The sequence below is a fragment of the Camelus ferus genome, chromosome 10, assembly GCF_009834535.1.
Source record: "Camelus ferus isolate YT-003-E chromosome 10, BCGSAC_Cfer_1.0, whole genome shotgun sequence".
Classification (NCBI taxonomy): Eukaryota; Metazoa; Chordata; class Mammalia; order Artiodactyla; family Camelidae; genus Camelus; species Camelus ferus.
The window spans coordinates 29,572,752-29,591,487 of NC_045705.1; the positions used below are offsets into that span (position 1 = coordinate 29,572,752).

Below are 18,736 nucleotides of genomic sequence, written 5' to 3' on the forward strand. Positions count from 1 at the left end.
GAATAGTCCCCCTCCCTGGCTATCCTGGCCCCAGGTCCAGCAGTTAAAGGGGTAACATCTGGCACAGAAAAAGGTGACCAGGACCTCATCAGGATTACCAAGCAAATCATACTACTTGGTAAATATTCTGAAGGTCACCCCTGGCTGTAAGGTGCTTGGTCTCAACTGATTGAGGGGAAATGAAACCCTGAACTCTGTGTTGAGGTTGATGAGAGTGACATGAGTTCTGAAAGCCAGAGACTGGTCACTGAATTCCCACCTCCATCTCCTTCTCTCTCCTCTTCCAAAGCCAGAAACACCTTGGTGGGGTCTAGATGTTTCTTGCCCATTCAGAATGTCCCACAATCACACCCAGACATTACAGCACTCTTTTATTTACAGAAAACACAGATAAAGCATTTCAATGTTCATTAGCAAACTGAACCACTCTTTTTTTTTTTCTTTCTGGCACAGAGAAATATCACAGATGGACCCCAAGATCGATCAGAAACCCATAACATTTATCAGCCATCACTGTTCCGGGGCAGCCACAAAACTCAGAGACAGACAGACAAATAGCATTGCCACAGACTGGAAAAAATAAACAAGGTCCACATTCACCTCACAGTAAAAACCTGCTCACCGGCAGGCAAGGGCAGGCAGGAGGGGGCAGTTTCTCTGCTCCAAAGGGGGCAGTAGGCATTGGGAACTGAAGCAGGATGGGGAGGGATAGACACAAATTAGAGAGAGGTGGCCTTTTTGATTTTAACCTCTTACCTTGTAGCAGTAAGACAGTGCAAAAACTACCATACCCTGACCACTCGCCCATTCAAAATGCTTCAGAAGTTGTGTGGTTTGGGGTATCTCTCCTCGTGGGCGCCTGTGTGTGTGTGTGTGTGTGTGTGCGCGTATGTGAATGTAGAAGTGTGGTGCTTGTAAACATTGTCACCGTCCACCAGAGACCCAACATCAGCATGTCTGAATGGGGTGGGGTGGGGGCTGGACCCCACTTCACGTCCCCTCTGCCCCCAGTGATTCCTGTCCAAGACGTAGTGCAAATTTCAGAGACAAAGAGAGGCAGAAGAGGGGAGGGGGGCAGGTAGGACACAAAGACCGGGTGGGAGAGTGAAGGGGAAATAAGGCAACAGTTAAAAACGGTCCATTTTATCAAAACCGACACCATGTGCCCTTCGCCCCCACCCACGAAGCCCTCGTCACGAGAAAGGGCGGAAGTCCCGCTCCTCCACCAGGCTGATGGAGGGGTTCTTGAGCTCCTCCTCCGAGGTGGCCATCTTATAGCCCAGCTGCGCCAGCACCCGCTGACAGGCGTTCTGAGCAAAGGCCACGATGTCATAGGAGAGGCGGAAGCGCCACTTCTCGGCTGTGGCCGCCGAGTTTCGCACGGTGCCGTATTTGTGCTTGCCCAAGGTGGGGTCTCCCTGCGTGTTGTTCTGGATCCAGCGCGCCACGTGGCTGTCCAGGGGGATGCCCAGGAAACCGTAGATCTCCTCGGTCTTCTTCATGGGGTTCCTGGCCAGGTCCTCGTAGCGCACCAACATGTACTTGCCCTTGAGCCACGGCGGGCGCATAAGGCCGGTGGACACGGAGTTGGAGAAGTCCTCGCACACCGTGGTCAGCTGCGTCACGTCCAGGTTGTAGGGCTTCCTCCCGGTGCCGTACCACAGCCGCCAGAGCCGGTACGTGTCGCGGAAGGTCTCGCTGCGGGAAGCCAGGATGCCACGCGGGTCTCGGACCAGCTGGATGACCTTGAGGTTTAACCGGGGGTCTTCAACCAGGGCCCGCAAGTCGTTAACCTCAGGTACCCGCACTGTCTTGATGGCCACGTGGTTGCGCTCCCGACAGGCCTCCGCGGCCACCGTCAAGTTCAGCAGACCGCACTTGCGCACGCAGTCCCCCTCCTCCAGGACCAGATCCGCGGAGCCCGGAGGGTCGCACACGGGGCGAGAGCACAGTACCCGGCTGGCCCCACGGCGGAAGATCCTGTCGGTGGTGTGGTTGACGGGCGGAGGCTTGATGTAGTTCTCCAGGAAGTAGAGGTCACAGTCGTAGAGGCTTCTCAGGAGGTCACGGCTGGCACCCAGCATGACCCGCCGGTCCGCGGGGCTCTTGCCCTGGGTGAAGCGGGGGATGAGCGTGTTCTGGACGTGGTAGAGGGGCTCAAACAGGTAGAAGACGTCCAGGTGCTGGTTAAAGAGCTGGCCCACGAAGGAGGAGCCACTGCGCGTGGTGGCCAGGATGAGGATGTGGGTCTTGCGGGAGAGGTTATAGGCGAAGGTGGGGCCCTCCTCGCACAGCCGCTCCGCCAGCCCGGCCTCGGCCAGCCCAGGGCAGGTGTGGAAGGACTTGGCCGTGAAGGTGCGGATGGCCGTGTACTGGATGGCGATGGAGGCCAGGGCAAGGAGGAGGACGGCCTTCCAGGAACATTGCATGGCTGGGCACCTTCATGGGGCTGCTTCTCCACCATGTGAGGTCTGTAAGCAAAGGTGGCAGCCATCACGGAGCAGCCAGACTCTGTGCCTGACACAGCCAGGGCACTGGCTTGCTCCCTTGGAGGAGGTGGTCCCCAGCTGGCTGGGGGAAGTACCCCCAGCTCCGTGCCCCAATGCCCACCCATGCACCAAGGACAAAATGATTCTTGTGGTAGACTGTACTATTTTCTAGGGACTCCTAGGGGCTACTGGGGACTAAACGAACTCATCCCTGTACCCTGGGGTTTAACCTCCAGAATTCAGGGTCCTCCAGTCATGAACTGAGTCCTGAGTGGGGCCTGACTGTGCAAGAACTTAACTCCCCCAACTCCCGCATTTAGGGAATGACCAGTTCCCACCTTAAGCCATCCCTCGTCACTGTCTATCACCCCCTGCCAGCATCTCCTGGGCCCACCTGCATCTTTTTCTACCCCCGTGAGCTGGCACCCAGTTCCCCATGTGGTCCATCTTTCCTCCAGCTCCTGCCCACCCCCAGGAGGAAGAGGAGTCCATTCAGATGCTGCTTCCTAACTCCAGCCCCTGTGCAGAAAATAAGCCCTGTACACCATGAGTTGGTGGGCTGCCAGCCTCTGCTCACCCTTGCCCACTGGGCCGGGAAAGATGGATAACTATGTCAAGATGTACGACCCCCCTCCCCCAATTTACAGATGCAGGCCACCAGCTTCCAGATGAGGACTCTTTGGGCTCACAGAGTCTCTAAGAGTCAACTGGCTCAGAGCAGAGATAGGGTCCGGGGGCTGCTGAGAAGCATCCCTTTCCAGGCTCCAGCGCCCTCCAGAATTTGCTCCTGGCCCCTCGGGGAGGGGTCCAGGCCCTGGGGAAAATGACCCCCATGTCAGCAGAGTGAACCGGCTCCTCCAGCTACCCCCATCCCCAGCCAGACCTCAGGTGCCTCCACCCTTAGGCCCTCACCCCCTTCTGCCCATAAGGTGAGCTCAGGGACCTCACTGATCCAGCAATGGCCCCAGAGAACCCAGGTGGGGCAGAGAGAAGAGGAAGGGATGAAAAAGAAGGGGCATCTCAAGGAAGGGAGAAAGTGTGGGGGATGGGGAGGGCGTGCCAGAGGTCCCAGGCCAGGAGCCAACCTGAGCATCTGAAAGTCACTCCCAAAAGAGGCCAGCTCAGCTAGCAGCCCTGGGGGAGGCCCGGGGGTACTCCAAGGGTGAATGCAGGGAGAGCACCAATACTTACCAAAGAGAGGCTGTTCCAAGCTGGGGAGTCCACAGCTGCCAGGTCTCCTGGCCAAGTCAGCAGTCACAGCCTGGAGAGCAGCCCTGTGGCCAGCAGACTGCCAGAAGACAGAGAGGAGGCTCTGAAGTGGGGTCTCCCAGAGCCTCCCCACCCCTTCTCCTCTGTGTCCTGTGCCCAACAGACTGCTCCCCAGGCCTGAGCAATGGAGGCCCTGCCAGCTCTCCCAGATCTCTCACTGAATCAGGGCTCCAGATAACCCAGTGCCATCTCTGATCCCCTATGGGTCCTGCCCTCTGGGTCCTGGGCTGCATCCCACCCCCTTCACCCACCTCTTCCACCCCCTACCCATACCCTCCTAGCAAGCCACTGTCCCTGTGCTCACACCAGGCCTCAGTGGGCAGGAAGCTGGCGAGCTTGCATGCCCAGCTGACTGAGAGTTGGTGCCTCACAAAGGCAACCACCCCAGGGAGTCGTCCCTCCCAGCTGCTACCCAAGGGAGCTGCAAAGAAATCCACTGGCCACAAACACCCCTAAGCCTGGCTAGCTCTGTTCAGCTTTGCTGACAGACTGACCCAACCAGACACAGTGCATAGTGCCCAACAATAGAACAGAGTCCAAGTTATCCCAGAAAAGGGGGCCAGGGCACACTCCAGATAGGTTCTACATTTATAATCAACAGAGCATTCTGACTCTTTAAAATTCAACTCATTCAGTGATTCCCCAAGAAGGGGTTTAGCGGAAGTCAGCAAGGGTGAGGGACTCACCCCAGACCTCCAGGTGGAAATGGCAGCTCAGTCAAGACAGCCCGCACACTGAGGACCGCGAGGAAGGGACAGCCAGGAAGTGAGGTCTCCTTCCAAGCACGTGGAGAGAGGAGAACAGCTACCTGAAATTCAAAGCAAAAGTGGACCAGGGCGGATTTCCGACCTTGATGCTCTTTGCAGATTCTAGGTTAAAACACCAAGATTGCACAGCGCTATCTTGGGAGGCGTCTACTGAATACATATTCAGTATGTATTAAGTGTTAAACCCTTTACCAGTGTGAGCTCATTAATTCCTTGCAAGAACTTTACATGGAAACCAGGATTGTCTCCATCAACCAGGCGAGAAAGCCGGGGTACAGAGATGCGGAGAAAGCTGCCTGAACTAACGCACCTGGCTTAGTCCCCACCCAGCAGGTTCACCGGAGCCCCTGCTCCCTCCCTCTACGGAGACATGACAGACATGACTGACCGTTCCTCCAGCTTACCCGGACTTGGCCTGCAAACATGCATTCAATTAACGTCCCTGGCTCCTTTGTGAATTGTCGTGAGAGGAACTGGGCATTAGATGGGGACGTTCAAATGGTTTCTGAGACAGAGCATGTGTCTTCCCTTTGCTGTCTGGTCTGATTGATCTACTGGCTCATGGCTGGTGGGATGAACTCTGGTGCTTTGTGAATATCCTTCCCACATCCTGCTACTTGGCACGACTCCTTTGGGGGCGAGGCAAGTGGGTCCTCAGTTCACAAACCTGCAGCACTGCCTGGCTCAGTGCACTCACCCAACCCTGCACACTGCGTTATTCCTTACAGCCCCCTCTGGAAGGCCGGGGTCCTCACTCCCATTGCTGAGATGATGAAACGAAGGCGCAAAGACTAAGTAAACAAGCACGGTCAAGTATGAAGTAGCAGAGACTCGAATCCCTCTGGGTCAGACTCAGGCCAATGCTGTGGCCCTTGCACCATCAGGTTAGTGGGGAAGAGACATGCTGAAGCTTGGGGAGGGGCACCAAGGCTGGGCTGAGATAGCAGTGCGCCAGCTGAGGCTCTGGGGCCCAGGAGTCCTGTTTTAAGTATGGAACTCCACGTGGTACCCAGTACCACATCACCAGGTGGCAGTAAATAGGGGAAAGGCAGAGTCAAGATTCCTGGGAACTTCCAATGTGATCAGAGGAAAACCAGAGTGCTGACCACATCCCATCCCACCTCTGCCTCACCCCATGGCAGAAGAAGATGCCATCTCCATCAGCAGGGTTCCATGAGGTACCCAGAGAGAACAGCTTCACTGCATTAAATGGGACTCCTTTGCCAAGTGCAGGCCCGCCCTACCCAAGGGTCCCAAGACAAACATGAATGCCTTTAGAGAACAGATAGGGAAAAGCCATCAGTATTAGTGCAAGGTAATATTTTTAAGCTATTTAGGGGGGCCCATACTTCAGTTGTGATGCGGTTTCATTTGGCTGTACTTCCTTTGTATTTATTCACAAGCGTCTGTTAGTTATCTAGCGTGAACCAGCCATTGTTCTGGGCCCTACGGGTTAAATAAAATGAAAGAAGACAAGCACTTACAGGGCATCCAAGATGTTCCTCCCAGGCAGATGCTCCCTTCACAAGCATCTGCTCATTTAGTCCTCACGCCAATCCTATGAGTTCATAGCCCCATTTTAGAGATTAGGAAACTGAGGTTTCACAAGCTCACACCCCTAGTAAGGGGTAGAGCGGATTCCAGCCCAGGTGGTATGTTCTAAAGCTCATGCACAATCCTCCGCCCTGACCCACTCCTTCTTCCACTCCATTCAACACCCTTTGGTCCCCACCAAGACAGGAAATAAGCCTTAAAGAGTTTTCACTCAACTCTAGGATTCCAGTTCCAAAAGCCAAATTCATCCAAGGTTTTCTTTAAAGAGGAGCATCTTTCAGGGAGGAGACCATTTCAGTTTCTTCACCCCACGTCCCCTCCCTACCCCTACCCAAAGAAATGTAAGGCCAGGATTGGAAGCTGCTGTCTTTGCCAATAAATCATAAGTAACTAAAGCATCTCAGTGTTATAAATCCCTAAGAAAGTAGGACTCAGATTCACAAGGTACAGCCTGGACACACAGGAGGGGAATGTGTATGAAGGCCCAGCCACAGGCCATCCCCCGTCCCTCCAGGAGGGCAGAGTCAGGGCATGGGAACTGGAAAATGGAGGAAGTCAGGCGCTCCTAGAAATGCCCGTACTCTCCTGCCAGCCTGGCAGATCCGGGCCCAGGGCCGGCCAAGGGTCCTTGGTATGCTGGAGGCATCTGCCCTGGAAACCAGAGGCCTTGAGGCTAGGCCCCTTTGTTCCCAGGGGAGCTTTGGCCACTGCAAGGGACTCCTCGATACCCTTAACCTCCGAGCTGGGCTGCGAGCCCCAGCGCCCCTCCCTGGGCTTCTCACAGCCTCTGGTATGCCTTCCCTCCATCTCTGGTTAACCAAAATCCAGGCAAACCTTTGACACAGGAGCCCAGAATCTGTAAGTTCTTTTGGGAGGCAGGGATCTTGCCCATTCCCAAAAGAAAGCTCAGATTTCAGTGTCAGCCATCTTCAGATTAGGGCATAGGGGGCATGGAAAACACCTCCATTTGGGAAAATTATAATTCACAGCTAAGAGCTCAAGCCATGAAACCACACCCACCTAGATCTGTCACTTAGCAGGTGCACGGACCTGGGCGACTCATCAGTTGTCTCTGAGCCTCAGTTTCCCCACCCACAAAGTAGGTATAACCGTAGTAGTGGCTGTAAGAGTTAAAGGACTTAAAGCATTTAGTCCATGCCAGGCATATAACAGAGCACAGCCTTGTGTTTGGGACATCGGCTCTGGCACCAGCTCTATTCATGATCAGATTTCTCAGTCTCTCTGGGCCTCTGTTTTCTCACCTTCAAAATGGGGATAATTTTCAAAAGCCTGTTGTGAGGATTAATTAGTTAATATGGTGCCTAGCATAAAGTAAGCACTCAATAAATGTGTTACTATTATCATCATTAAATGTCTTGCTTGCCTTTTCCTCAGGGAAGCCCCTCAGAACAAATGATAACTGACTGACAGGGAAGCAGACACTCTCCCTGACTGCTGTGCCCTGACCTCTGCCAGGCAGGCCTCTGCCCACGGCCCACGGCCCCTTCCTTCCTCCCTCCTCTCCCAGCCCTGGGAGCTTTCTCAGGCAGAGCCACCGCAGTGGCTTTCCTGCTTCCCTCTAGTGGCCACATCCTGTAGCGCAGCCTCTTAGCACCACGTCTTTATTGTGTTCAGAATTCCTGGCTGGTTGGCTGCAGCCTGATGTGAGGATGCAGGCAGCAGGAGGGGATGTTGCAGGAGGTAGTGAAGTGTGATGAAGATACACCCGGCCCAGCCTGCGGGCTCTGCTCTCTACACCCTCTCTTCTTCACCCACAGACCAAGAGGCAAGCAGCAACAGGCAGCTTTATATCGTCTGAAAGGCCTCTGCTTCCTGGCCTCATTCCGCTCTGGCAGGGGAAGGAACTCTGAACTGAATGTCACAGGCAGGAGCAGCCCACAGGCTCTGCGTTTCCCTGGCTGGATGACCTTGGACTCACCCCCTAGCCTCTTTGTGCCTCGGTTTTTCCACAGATCCAACGATGCTAAGAGCCTCCCAGTTCTGACCACTGGGGTTCTCTGATCCCTGGAAGGCCCAGTACTCCACTCTCAGAGTCAGGGCCACCCTCGCTGCAGGCAGGGGACCCTCCTTCCAGAGTGGGAAAGCTCCAGTCATCTGCTAAGAAGATATAGGGCTGGCATCCCTGCCCACACCCCATCCCGATCCGTGGCTGCCCTGGAGCCCAAGAACCAAGGGGCTCCGTCCTCTGCACCATTAGCCCCTGCCTCCTGCTCTATGAAATCCCAAGCAACGCAGAGCTATGGCTCTTTATCTTTTCTGGGTCACAGACCCCCCTTGGAGAGACACAATCCCTCTTCCCGGAAAGATCCATTTGTGCCCACAACTTTATGCACAGAATTAGAAGGTTCCTAGACCTCCTAAAACCTGCCCATGGGCATCCCTTCTCTTCCCTAGAGGCTTAACCCCTTCATTATGAGCCTTCCCCACCCTAGGGTTTTCTTTTCAACTTACCCTATCAGAGAAGGCTCCATAGATGTGTAAGTACTGATGGGGAACCATCATCCAAGATGTATTATTAAGTAAAAAAGCTTGAGCCAGAAAACACACATGCAATGCTATGTAGCCATTTCTCATTTTTTTAAGGGGGGTTGTCTGTGTGTATACATATAAATAAATATTTGAATATATTTATGACGGACCAGAAGATCTTGCACTGAACTGGTTAACTGTAGCTGCCTGGTGGGAGGAGCTAGACTAGGGTGGGAGCAAAAGGCACAGTTTATACTGAGTGTTTTGATTCAGTTTGAGTTCATTGACTTTGGGGACAGAGTGAAGCCACCCCATGCAAGAACTGGAGGGGCGACTGATGACCAGGTGGGGCACTGAAACTCAGCACTGGCATCTCACTGTGCCTCCTATTCTGTCCCCAGGGCACTGACAGCCAGATCTCTCTTCCCCCATTCCCAAGCACCAGGGTTGAAATTCACCACCTTTCGGCCAGAACTGGTCTCGGTTTGCTCAGATAGGGGACAGCAGTCACCTGGTGCTGCTGAGACAAAGCAGGAGCTGAAAAGGGCAAGACCTCAAAAGGGGGCCTGGGGCTTTAGGGAGCAGCTGAGGTCCAAGTTGGGGAAATGACTCCTCTCTCCACTTTTTTCTCCCTCTCTGCTTTTTTCCTCCTTTCAGCAAGCTCTGGGGAGATAGGAAGAGCAGAGGAATAAAACCTGAATATTGTATTTCTCACCAGACTCAGGAGCCAGTATGGAGGGACCCCAAGGCAGTACAGTCCCAGGAACTGGAGCAAGGGGCAGAGGGAACTGGACAGTGGGGGAGGAGCTGGCAAACAGGCCTCTGGGATGGAACTTGCAGAAAGGAAATGCTTAATCCCTGCATCTGCGGTAGCCAGCATTGGTCTACCATAGATGTTTGTTTAGTTAAAGCTAAAACACATAAAACAGCAAGGTTTTTTCTTCCCAAGGAAAATGAGTTGATGAAAATGAGGCAAGGGGAAAACAAGGGTGTGAAAATCTGAAAGAACTAGGAGCCAGGTCAGTGTACAACAGCCAAGCCACTTCTGGGCTACACATATAGGTCAGAGCTACCTGGCAGCCAATGGGAAAAGAGAAATCTTTCATTAACATGTTTCATAGGATCTGTGAGATAAAGATGAAAGCATCTACTCAAGAGATACCCAGCTATTCCTGATATTTAATCCAGCACAAGATTTCTCCTGAAAGGTCTCCTGGAGAGCCCTGAGCATGTACGGCTGTCCTTAAGACCTCATACCTAACAAGTCCAAGGACGAGTTTCACAGGACTGTGTCCTTGAACAGCCTCCAAAATGAGCAGTATGTCAACATGCAATTCAGCCTGTGCAACCTTGCAGGGGAGGCAATCTGATGGGGTCCAATCTTAGCCTCTGTGTTCTGGTGACACCCAGGGGAGACTGGAGGCCCCAGTGCTTCTTTCTCTTTGGGGTGGTGCTCCCTCAATTGGAAACACTGTGAGGTCTACGGTCCTTCTCCTAGAATCTGCATCAACACAAACATGGTTTTTGTGTACAAACTCTAGAGTCCCTGGGCCCTGTGGCCTATCCACAGACCCCCACAGGCAGAACCAGTACATCCTTTGGGCATCGCCAATGGGGGTAAGTTCTTACAATCATGGTTCCAAAGACAAGCATCCAGACAGTGACAGTCCACCAACTTTACACCATCAGCAGAGCTGCTTGGCTGCCTCTTATAAGCCCTGGTGTCTCTAGAGCAGGTCACTCCAGTGTCCACACTTGATGACCTTGGGGATACACATGGTGTCTCAGGCCTCCTTGAGAAGTTACCCACAGGGGTGCAAGGAAGCAGGCTGGGTGGTGGGGCCAGCCAGGTCTGGTGTGAATTCCACTGCTGCTGCTTTAAAAGCTACGAGACCTTGAGCAGGGCACTTAACCTCTGCAGGCCTCAGTTGTCCTTATCGATGAAATGAGAAAGATGATCACAGACTCTTTCAAATACTTGGGTTGTGAGACAGGAAGCCAATGAAGCTTAGCACAGGGCTGGGCACAGAACAGCGCTCATTAAGAAGAATAGTGAGCATGATTTTTAGGGACCGCACTAACCTACAGACAGGCCATAGTGGCCTGGAAATGTTTAAGGAAGTTAAAGCAGACACTACAGACTTCTCCACAAAGCTCCCACCATCTGTGTTGTTGGAGACGCTTGTTGTTCAGCTGCAGAGACTAGCTACAGTCCTGCCCTGGGCCCAGTCCATCAGCGGGGTCCAGGCCCAACCTGAGGAAAGTTTTCCCCAGCAGTGGGGAGAGTGACTGACCTCCTGGCACGAGGCCCCAGTGTGCCGACTCCTCACGGGGGAGGGATGAGTCAGAAGGGCCTGGTTCCCTGTCTCAGGCTGGTCCTACCACAGCCTGGCCTATGGTAGGCGGGACCCTTCTGCACCGGCACTGGACGGAAAAGCCCCAGTTTCCTGTCCTCCCTTCCCCCACCCAGCAGCCACAGCCAGAGTCGGAATAGTACCAAGGCCCCGCCCCCTGGATACTGGGGCTTCAGCCTATCCTCCCAGCTTCAAGGATGGGAAACAGCCAACAGGAGCTAAAGCAGAGGCAGCTGCCACTGGACAGGCTGAGAGGGGGGCCATCTGTCCCTGAATCCTGAAGTCTCCAGTCTCAAGCCACCTGCAGAAGGCCCAGCTGGTCCCTGGGGATGAGGGAGGGCGGGCTGGGTGTGGGGGAGGCTCACCTGAGCCTTGAGGCTATAACACAGGAAGAAGGGGCTGCAGGAGTGGACCTCCAGATGTGACCACCATTCTGGCTCCCATCAAGTGGGTGCTGACTGCAGGTACCCTTGCCATTTTTCATGGATGAGGAGCAGTGAGGCTCAGGCAAATGAGGGAACTGGTCCCAAAGTGCACAGCTAGTCTGTAGTGGGACCAGGATTCAAGCTCAGATCCTAGAACTGCCCCAGCCCTGGCCCTAACCACACAGCTTAAGCCCCCAGGCCACCCTCAGCACCTGGAGACTAAAGGGCAGGGGCAGGGAGTGCCAGGGCCAAGGTGGCCACAAGGGTCCTCACACATACCGGTGCCAACCCTGACCTTGGCATTCACCCAGACCCAGACATGGGTTCATCCAACAAACACCTACTGACCACATCTAAGGATCAGATCCCTGCAGTGTCAGCTGGATGGATGTGAGCTGCCTATGGCCCCTCCTGCCTGGTTCCCCTGGACACCAAATGCATATGTACCATCTCACCGCTTCTCAGGGGCTTCTCCCTCCCAGCTTAATGACAGAAGGAAGGTTATCCCAAGGATTAGAAGAAATAATGTATATGGAGAAGCCGGGTGCAGCATCCCACCTGATGGCAGTAACCAAAACACACTCTGCTCCCCATTCCAGGGCTCCAGGTCTGGCTACGCAAGTAGAGGTGGGAATGGGTGGTTTCATGGCCGATGAGCGCAGGGATGCCCAAATCCTCTGCAGCCAAGAGGACACCGAAGGATGTCTTTATTACCACCTGGCCTGAAGTGGGCTGGAATGGGAAAGGCCCAAAGGGGGCTCCCCTGTTCCATAAGCCCAGAACTTATCACCAGCCCGCAGCTGGTCCCAAGGGTGCCAGGTGGTTCAAACTATCAGTCTTCCATCTCCTGGATGAGAGCTGCTCACTGATAACATGACAGTCAGACTAGTATCCCTGCCCCCACGTCGACAGGGACCTCCATCAGAAGACATAATGGCCGCTGCTCACCGAGGATCCATTTCACAGGTGAGAGACAGAGGCTCACAGAGGGTAAGTGACTTGTTCCCACAGCTGAGTGGTGGCAGCATAAAATGGACTGAGGCTAAGGGGTGTTGTGTGTGAGGTGCATATGTAGCAAGGTCCTCATCTGTCCAAGTTTCTCCCTAAAGACTATCCTTCCTTCCTTTCTGACCTCCTAGAACCCTTGTTGGGAACCACCCCAGTTACATGTATACACCTTAAGTGGTTAGGAGCAACAGAGCAGAGGGTGAAACCCATACATTGGGTCCTGGGCAGCCTTACCAGGTCCCCAGGGAGGAGAGAGCACACCTACTTCCCAGGGCAGGTGAGGGGCTTAAACAAGATCTCAAACATAACACTTCTAGCATAGTGCTTGGTACAAAGCTCAATATCCTCGGAATGTCAGCATCAGACTTGTCTGTCTGTCGTCTTCATCTGCCAGCAGAATCCCAGGCCCTCTGACCAGCCCTACCCTCAGTGCCCAGCTTGAGGTCCCCAGTGCACTGCGGGGACTCGGTGGGTGCTAAACTACTTGCTTCCCCCGGTGGAGACGTGGAGAAGGGAAGGGCTGTGCTGTGATCTCCATCCCAGAGGAAGAGATGAGCGTTCCCAGCAACTCCCAGCCCACAGCCTCCCAGCTCTAATCAAGGAGCAAATACAAACAGGGAATCTCTAAACATTTAGAAAACGTGGGAACTCTGTGCCCCACGCGGCACTGTGGGGATTTATAAAGAACAAATCATGCCTGACAAACTTGATAGCTTTCTTGATAGAATTACAAGACTGGTAGATGAAGGAAATACAGGCAGGGTAATATATCTTGATTTTTAGCAAAGCATTTGATACAGCACCTCAAGTAATCTTACAAAATTAATTCAAACAGACTTGGCCCTAAGCACTTGTCATGGGGCTGAAAGCCAGAGGGGGGAGGTCCCAAGGGTCCTGAGTGGAGGAGGCAAGCCCAAGGGTAAGGAGCTGAGGTACAGAGTCTGGAGACAGGGCAGGGCTGCCAAGACCCGGTGTTGGGTCAGATCTTATCCAACATCTTCATTAATGATCCTGAGAGAGGGAGTAAACAGTCCGTTAATGAAATTTGCAGAGGATATTAAATTGGAAGGTGCTGTGAACACCAATGAGGACAGCAAAGCGGTCCAGAGAGACCTGGGGGAAGAACCTTGGCAGGGAACTGTCAGCATGGAGGAGGGTAGGAGGTGCGGCTGGGCAGCAGCGTCTGGGGCTACCTGGAGAGCCGGGGAAGAGGGAAGGGCATCCCCAGGGCTGGGATGGTACTGAGAGCAGCCACAGTTAGCTTGGGTGATGGCTTTAATGGACAAGCCCCAAGAATTTCAGTTTTCCCATCTGTAAAATAGAAGAAAGGGCAAACAGATATGGAGAGCTGCTTCACAGCTCTGAGAGCTGATACTGATGCGGGGAGTGCCTTTAGGGAACTTGGAGCTAAAGGCCATCTTATGGGAAGGGAGGAGGGGAACAGTGACACAGAGAGGAGGAGGATGTGTCTGCAGGCCAGGGAGGGGAGAGCAGCAATAGAAAGACGAGCGGGTGAGGGAGACTGGCTGAGCCATTCTTGGTGCCCAGAATGTCCTCAAGCCACTGCCCTGATGCTGCCAAGGCAGGTGCTGCTGGGGTAAACAGAAGTGGGCAGACCCCTCTCCCAGCCAACTGGGCAGGAACACGTCAGCTGGTGGCTCGGGCTGCAGCCCTGAGCCTATCCAGATTCATAGGGTATACTAGGAACACTGCAGCAACAGAGGTTCTAACCTGCAGGGATGAGGAGGCCAGCATCTGTTATCTTTCTGGAGAGTTCTTATTCCCTCTTTGGCAGATTATCAGGAGGGAGATGCTTCTCCAGTCAGGCGAGCCAGCCTCTCCAGGATTGGAAAGTTGTCCCAGTCCAGTCCCTTCTCTATCCTCAGAGTCGGACCTCTCCTGTCCCTCTACCTCTGGCCCCACCCCCAGGGGGCTGAGACAGGAAGCTGCCCAACCATCTGGACTTGAAAGATTTGTTCCCACAAGGCTCCTAGACAGGTCGGGTCTGAACAGGAGCCAGGATGTCCTAGCATGGCGCTCAAGCCCTCAGCAACCTAAATAAGAGCTCTGTGGGAGGAAGAAATGGATAACTGGTTCCCAGCTGGGGGTGTACTGGCGCTGCTGGAGAGGCTCTTCCAAAGAGGAGGCCAGCCCTGCCAGAAGTCAAGACCACCCATTGAGTATAGAGGATGGATCCAAGTGAAAGCACTGCCCAGGGAGTTCCTTCCAACAGCCATTAATAATAATGACACTTAGTGAACATGTACTATGACAGCGTTCTGACTATGACTATGACTGCCTTCTTCATATTAACGAGTTTGACCTTGACAACAACCCTGTGAGGTAGGTAAGTGCTCTTATTGCCTCCATTTCACAGAGGAGGAAACCAAGGCATACAGTGGCAACCATGAGTCTTGGCACCTAGTCAGAAAGCCCACTGGAGAAGCAGCCACCTGCCAAGAGCCACAGGGGGAGCTCAGCGGCTCCTGGTGGGGGTGGGGAGGACCCCATGAATGGAGAGACACAGCCCTTCCTATAAAGACCCCAGAGCCTCGCCCAGACTCTCCTTAGCCCCTTTGAAGGGAGTTGGTCCAACTCTTGCCACACTTGTGGAGCCTGGTTTTACTATATGTTTCCCTTCTCCCCCACCAGCACCGCGCTACACTGAGTCCTCCGCACAAGTCTGTTTCCATGGAAACCATACAGTGACTCAGGGCTTCGGGACCTTCTCTGAACCAGATTATGAATATCAAATGCTCCCTCCCCGCACCAATGCAGAGTGAGTTGGAAAAGTAAAGAGAGACCCACAGTGGGCAAGGGAGAGGAACAGAGGTGTGAGCAAAGGGAACTCAATGGGGCCCAAGCCTGGACCCCCGCGAAAGCATAGCATCTGGGCCCCACTGCAGGCTCATTGGAGCACAGATGTACAACTCCGTGTGTGTGCAGCCAGTACACACATACCCCATATCAGCACCATTTGTACCACCCCTCCTCTGGAACTAGGGCCCTGTGGGTGGGGGCAGGGAGGTAAGGGGGATCGACATCCCTCCTGATGGGGGCCTGCACATTGCAAAGGTGGCTGAGGGGCCAGGGAGGAGGGAAGCTGTCTTGCAAGAGGAGGTTGACTTCAGATGCTAAAGAGGAAACCTCTAACAAAAAGCATTGCAATTCTCAGCAAAGAGGGAAATTTAGATTTTCAGGGGAAAACATGTTTCTGCTTTGAGATGAGGAGGTTAGGTGTTAACTGTATGTGCCAGGAGGGAGGTGCTGCTATGATTTCAAAGCCTCGGCAGGGTTGGGGGAGATCATCAGCAGAGACTTCATTTCACTTGCCCCCCCTATCCTGGCCTGGCCTAGGGTGGCTCACCTGCCCTGATCAGGATAGCAGCAGGGAAATGAAAGTTTGCTGGGCCAGGCTCCTGGCCTCCCTCAGGGGGCCTAAGGCCCAAGGGTAAATCCACCTCCTCCTTTCCCCAGCAGCTCCCTGAAGACCCAGGAAGGGGAGGAAGAGAATAGGTTGGAGGCTTGATACCTCCCTGGTGAATCCAATGTGTGAGTCACGACAGTGAGTGCACTTTGAAAAAGAAACAGGGTCATGATGATGCCTGTGATTGTCCCCAGCAGCCAAAGACTGGAGCCTGGGAACTGCTTGCCCAGGTAAGGTCTCTGCCTGAGGCAGCCAGCCCCACCTCAAGGGGTTGAGGCACCCTTAAAGTAGGTAATTGGTACCTCGGCCCCCACCTGCTTGCTTCTTACACCTACAGCTCCTCTGGCTGGCCAGAGCAGCTACCTTCCCAGCCAGGGTGCCTGCCTCCTGCCCCCAATCCCAAGTCCCCTCTGCCTGCAGCCTCTGTCAGCCCTCCGGAAGATGCTGGGCTCAATTGACTGGACACCCCAGCTCCCTGTCTCCTGCCTCCACCTGTCTGTCAAATGTCTATGCCGGTCCTCTGGCACCTGGACTCCTGGCAGCCCTTCTTAGAAGCCTCCAGCTTAGGAGCAGTGTTTAAGTCCATCAGGAGAAAAGCTGCACCAGAGGTGAGGAATCTAATCCTGGGAAGGGGCAGGTACAGGATAGGGAAGGGAGTACCCTATGGCATCACAAATCAGGCCAAAGTGCAACCCTAAGATAACCATCAGGGCTTATTTTACCTTTTAACCCCTAGCTTCTCGGCCAAGGCCACTGTGGGTTCCCAGAGCCGGAGGGGGGTTGCTCTCCGAGTCCTACCCAAAGAAGAGCAGGAAGGTGGTTCTGGCTGGGGGTGTAGTGGGGGTGGTCGGCACCTTCTGGCAGCCCCGGCCCCCCGGAGACTAGTTCATCGCAGAGTGATTGGTGCGGGTGCGGGTGCGGGTGCGGAGCAGGGGCTGGGAGCAGGAAGCAGGGGGCAGCCCCTGTCTCTGGGTGCAGCTCTGGTTTGGAAAGTTGGTGCAAGCGTGGGGACCTCATGGTCTCCAGGCGCCTCAGCAGCCCTGAGCCGGGCAGGCTGTGGGACGATGAGCCCCGAGCAGACCCCGAGTGCGTTCCGCAGCAGAGGGGAGCCGGCGCCTCGCGGCCGCCGCGCGTCTCAAGTTTGCTGCCCTCCTCGAATGGGGGCGGGGAGGACTAGGGTGATCGCGGCGCTCACCCACCGCCAGCCCGGGAAGCCCCTTCCTGCGCCTAGCACGCTGTTGTCCTCCCCCCGCCCCGCACCGCCGGTAGCGACTGTCCCCGAGCCGAGGGGCGTCTCCCACCGCGCCCGCGCCCCTCCCCGCTGCTGCGGCGAGCGTCCGCTCCCGCCCGCCCCGGGGCCCGCCGGGCCCGGCCGGTACCTGGTCGGGGGCACACCGGGAGCCGCTGCAGCGCCCAGCGCCGGCTCCATCCTCGGGTCTGGAGTCAGGCTCGCCGGGGGCTGGCGGGCGGCGGTGGCGGCGGCGGCGGCATCCTCCGCCTCCCGCGCCCTCCTCCTCGGCCTCCTCCCTCCTCCCTCTTCTTCCACCGCCTCCGCGCGCCCCTCACGGGCCCCTCTTCATGGCCCGGGGACGCGAGCCCGGGACGGCTCGGCCAGCGGAGAACGTCCTCCGGGGCAAGGTGCGGGACCAGGGACGGGAGCGCGAGGGCCCCAGGGGCGCTGGGCCAGGGGTCGGGACCCCGAGCGCCGCAGCCCGGGGCGCCGGAGAAGAGCAGCAGCCGCAGGCGCCGGAGCCTCACCGCGCGCCCGCCCGCCCTACGTCCCGAGTCCTGAGCGGCGGCGGCGGCGGTGGCTACAGAGCCAGCGAGCGGCAGGCGCTGCGGTCCCGGCTCCACCTCCCCAAAGCCGCCCGCCCCTCAGCTGCCGCCCGCCCCCTGCTCTTCCCCACCCCTCCAGCGCTCGCCCTCCCGCTCCCCGCGCCGCCCTGCAGGTTCCCGCTTGCCGCGCCGCCCCAGCCACCAGTGCTTGGGACACCCCTTCCGCAGGCCGGCTCGTGTGCCAAGCCCCCATCCCCTGGGGGGAGCCACACCCACTCCTTGGGTTTGGGGAGACCCGCGGAGGAGGGCGCAGGCTGCCCACCGTCACCTCTTCCCTTACCGTCCACCGCACCCCCGGTACCGATCACCGAGGGTCTTCCACTGGAGTACCCCTCTCCAGAAGTCCGGCTGGAGCCCCAGCCCGCCCGGGCTCAGCTGTCCTAAACCCCTTCCCCAGCCAGTCCAACGCGGAGACTCCAGAACCCAGAACAGGAGCCAACCATCTTTTGGTGCCAATACCCCAACACACTCCCCTAGCCCACTGGCCCCCTCCCCCACTACCCCTTTTACCTCTCAGACGCCTGCTCCATTTGTACCTCTTGGACAGGGTCGAGGGGGTGGCTTAGGGGAGCACTAAGGTGGATCTGCTGGCAGACCCTCTTCCGGGCCAGTCCTCCACCCCGCCCCCGTCCTACCAGACAGTGGACGCTGGCGCTCCTAAGTGGAAATCAGGAGCCACTGCTGCCCTCACGTAGGGGAGACCTGACGGCAGAGCCCACAGCCGGCAGGCTGAGGATCTCGATCCTTCATTCTTTGCACAAATATTGACTGCGCATCTCCCGCAGGCCTGGCCTGCATGGGCACCAGGGACTCATTGGTGACAAGACAAATGGACCCTTGACCTCTCAGAGTGAAGTGGAGGAGAAGCAGGGTAAACAGGCAAAGAATATCATGAGATCAGTGGTCCCTGAGCTGCAGGGGACCACAGGGAATCCCAGCTCTGCCACCAAGGAAGCCTGTTTCCTCATCTGTAGAGGGGAGGTGACTGCACTGGCTGGTCCCCTGTGGCTCCTCAGCTCTGACCAAGCAATTCTCTTCTCAGGCCAGGAAAGGCAGTCAGCTCCATCTCCACCCATCTCGAATCTCTGATTTCCAGTTATAGCTGAACAGGAGTTAG

At 55.7% G+C, this 18,736-nt stretch overlaps 1 protein-coding gene across 1 annotated transcript; it reads right to left on the minus strand.

The window, feature by feature from the left end:
• Window positions 1-354: 354 nt before the first annotated feature.
• CHST1 (carbohydrate sulfotransferase 1) lies at window positions 355-17,567 on the minus strand. The gene is made up of 4 exons (XM_032488523.1): window positions 17,163-17,567; window positions 4,445-4,566; window positions 3,681-3,777; window positions 355-2,471 (listed from the first exon to the last, which is right to left on the minus strand). Exon 4 carries the CDS (start codon window positions 2,427-2,429, stop codon window positions 1,194-1,196), a length of 1,236 nt encoding a protein of 411 aa, XP_032344414.1. The 5' UTR covers window positions 2,430-2,471; window positions 3,681-3,777; window positions 4,445-4,566; window positions 17,163-17,567; the 3' UTR covers window positions 355-1,193.
• Window positions 17,568-18,736: the final 1,169 nt, after the last annotated feature.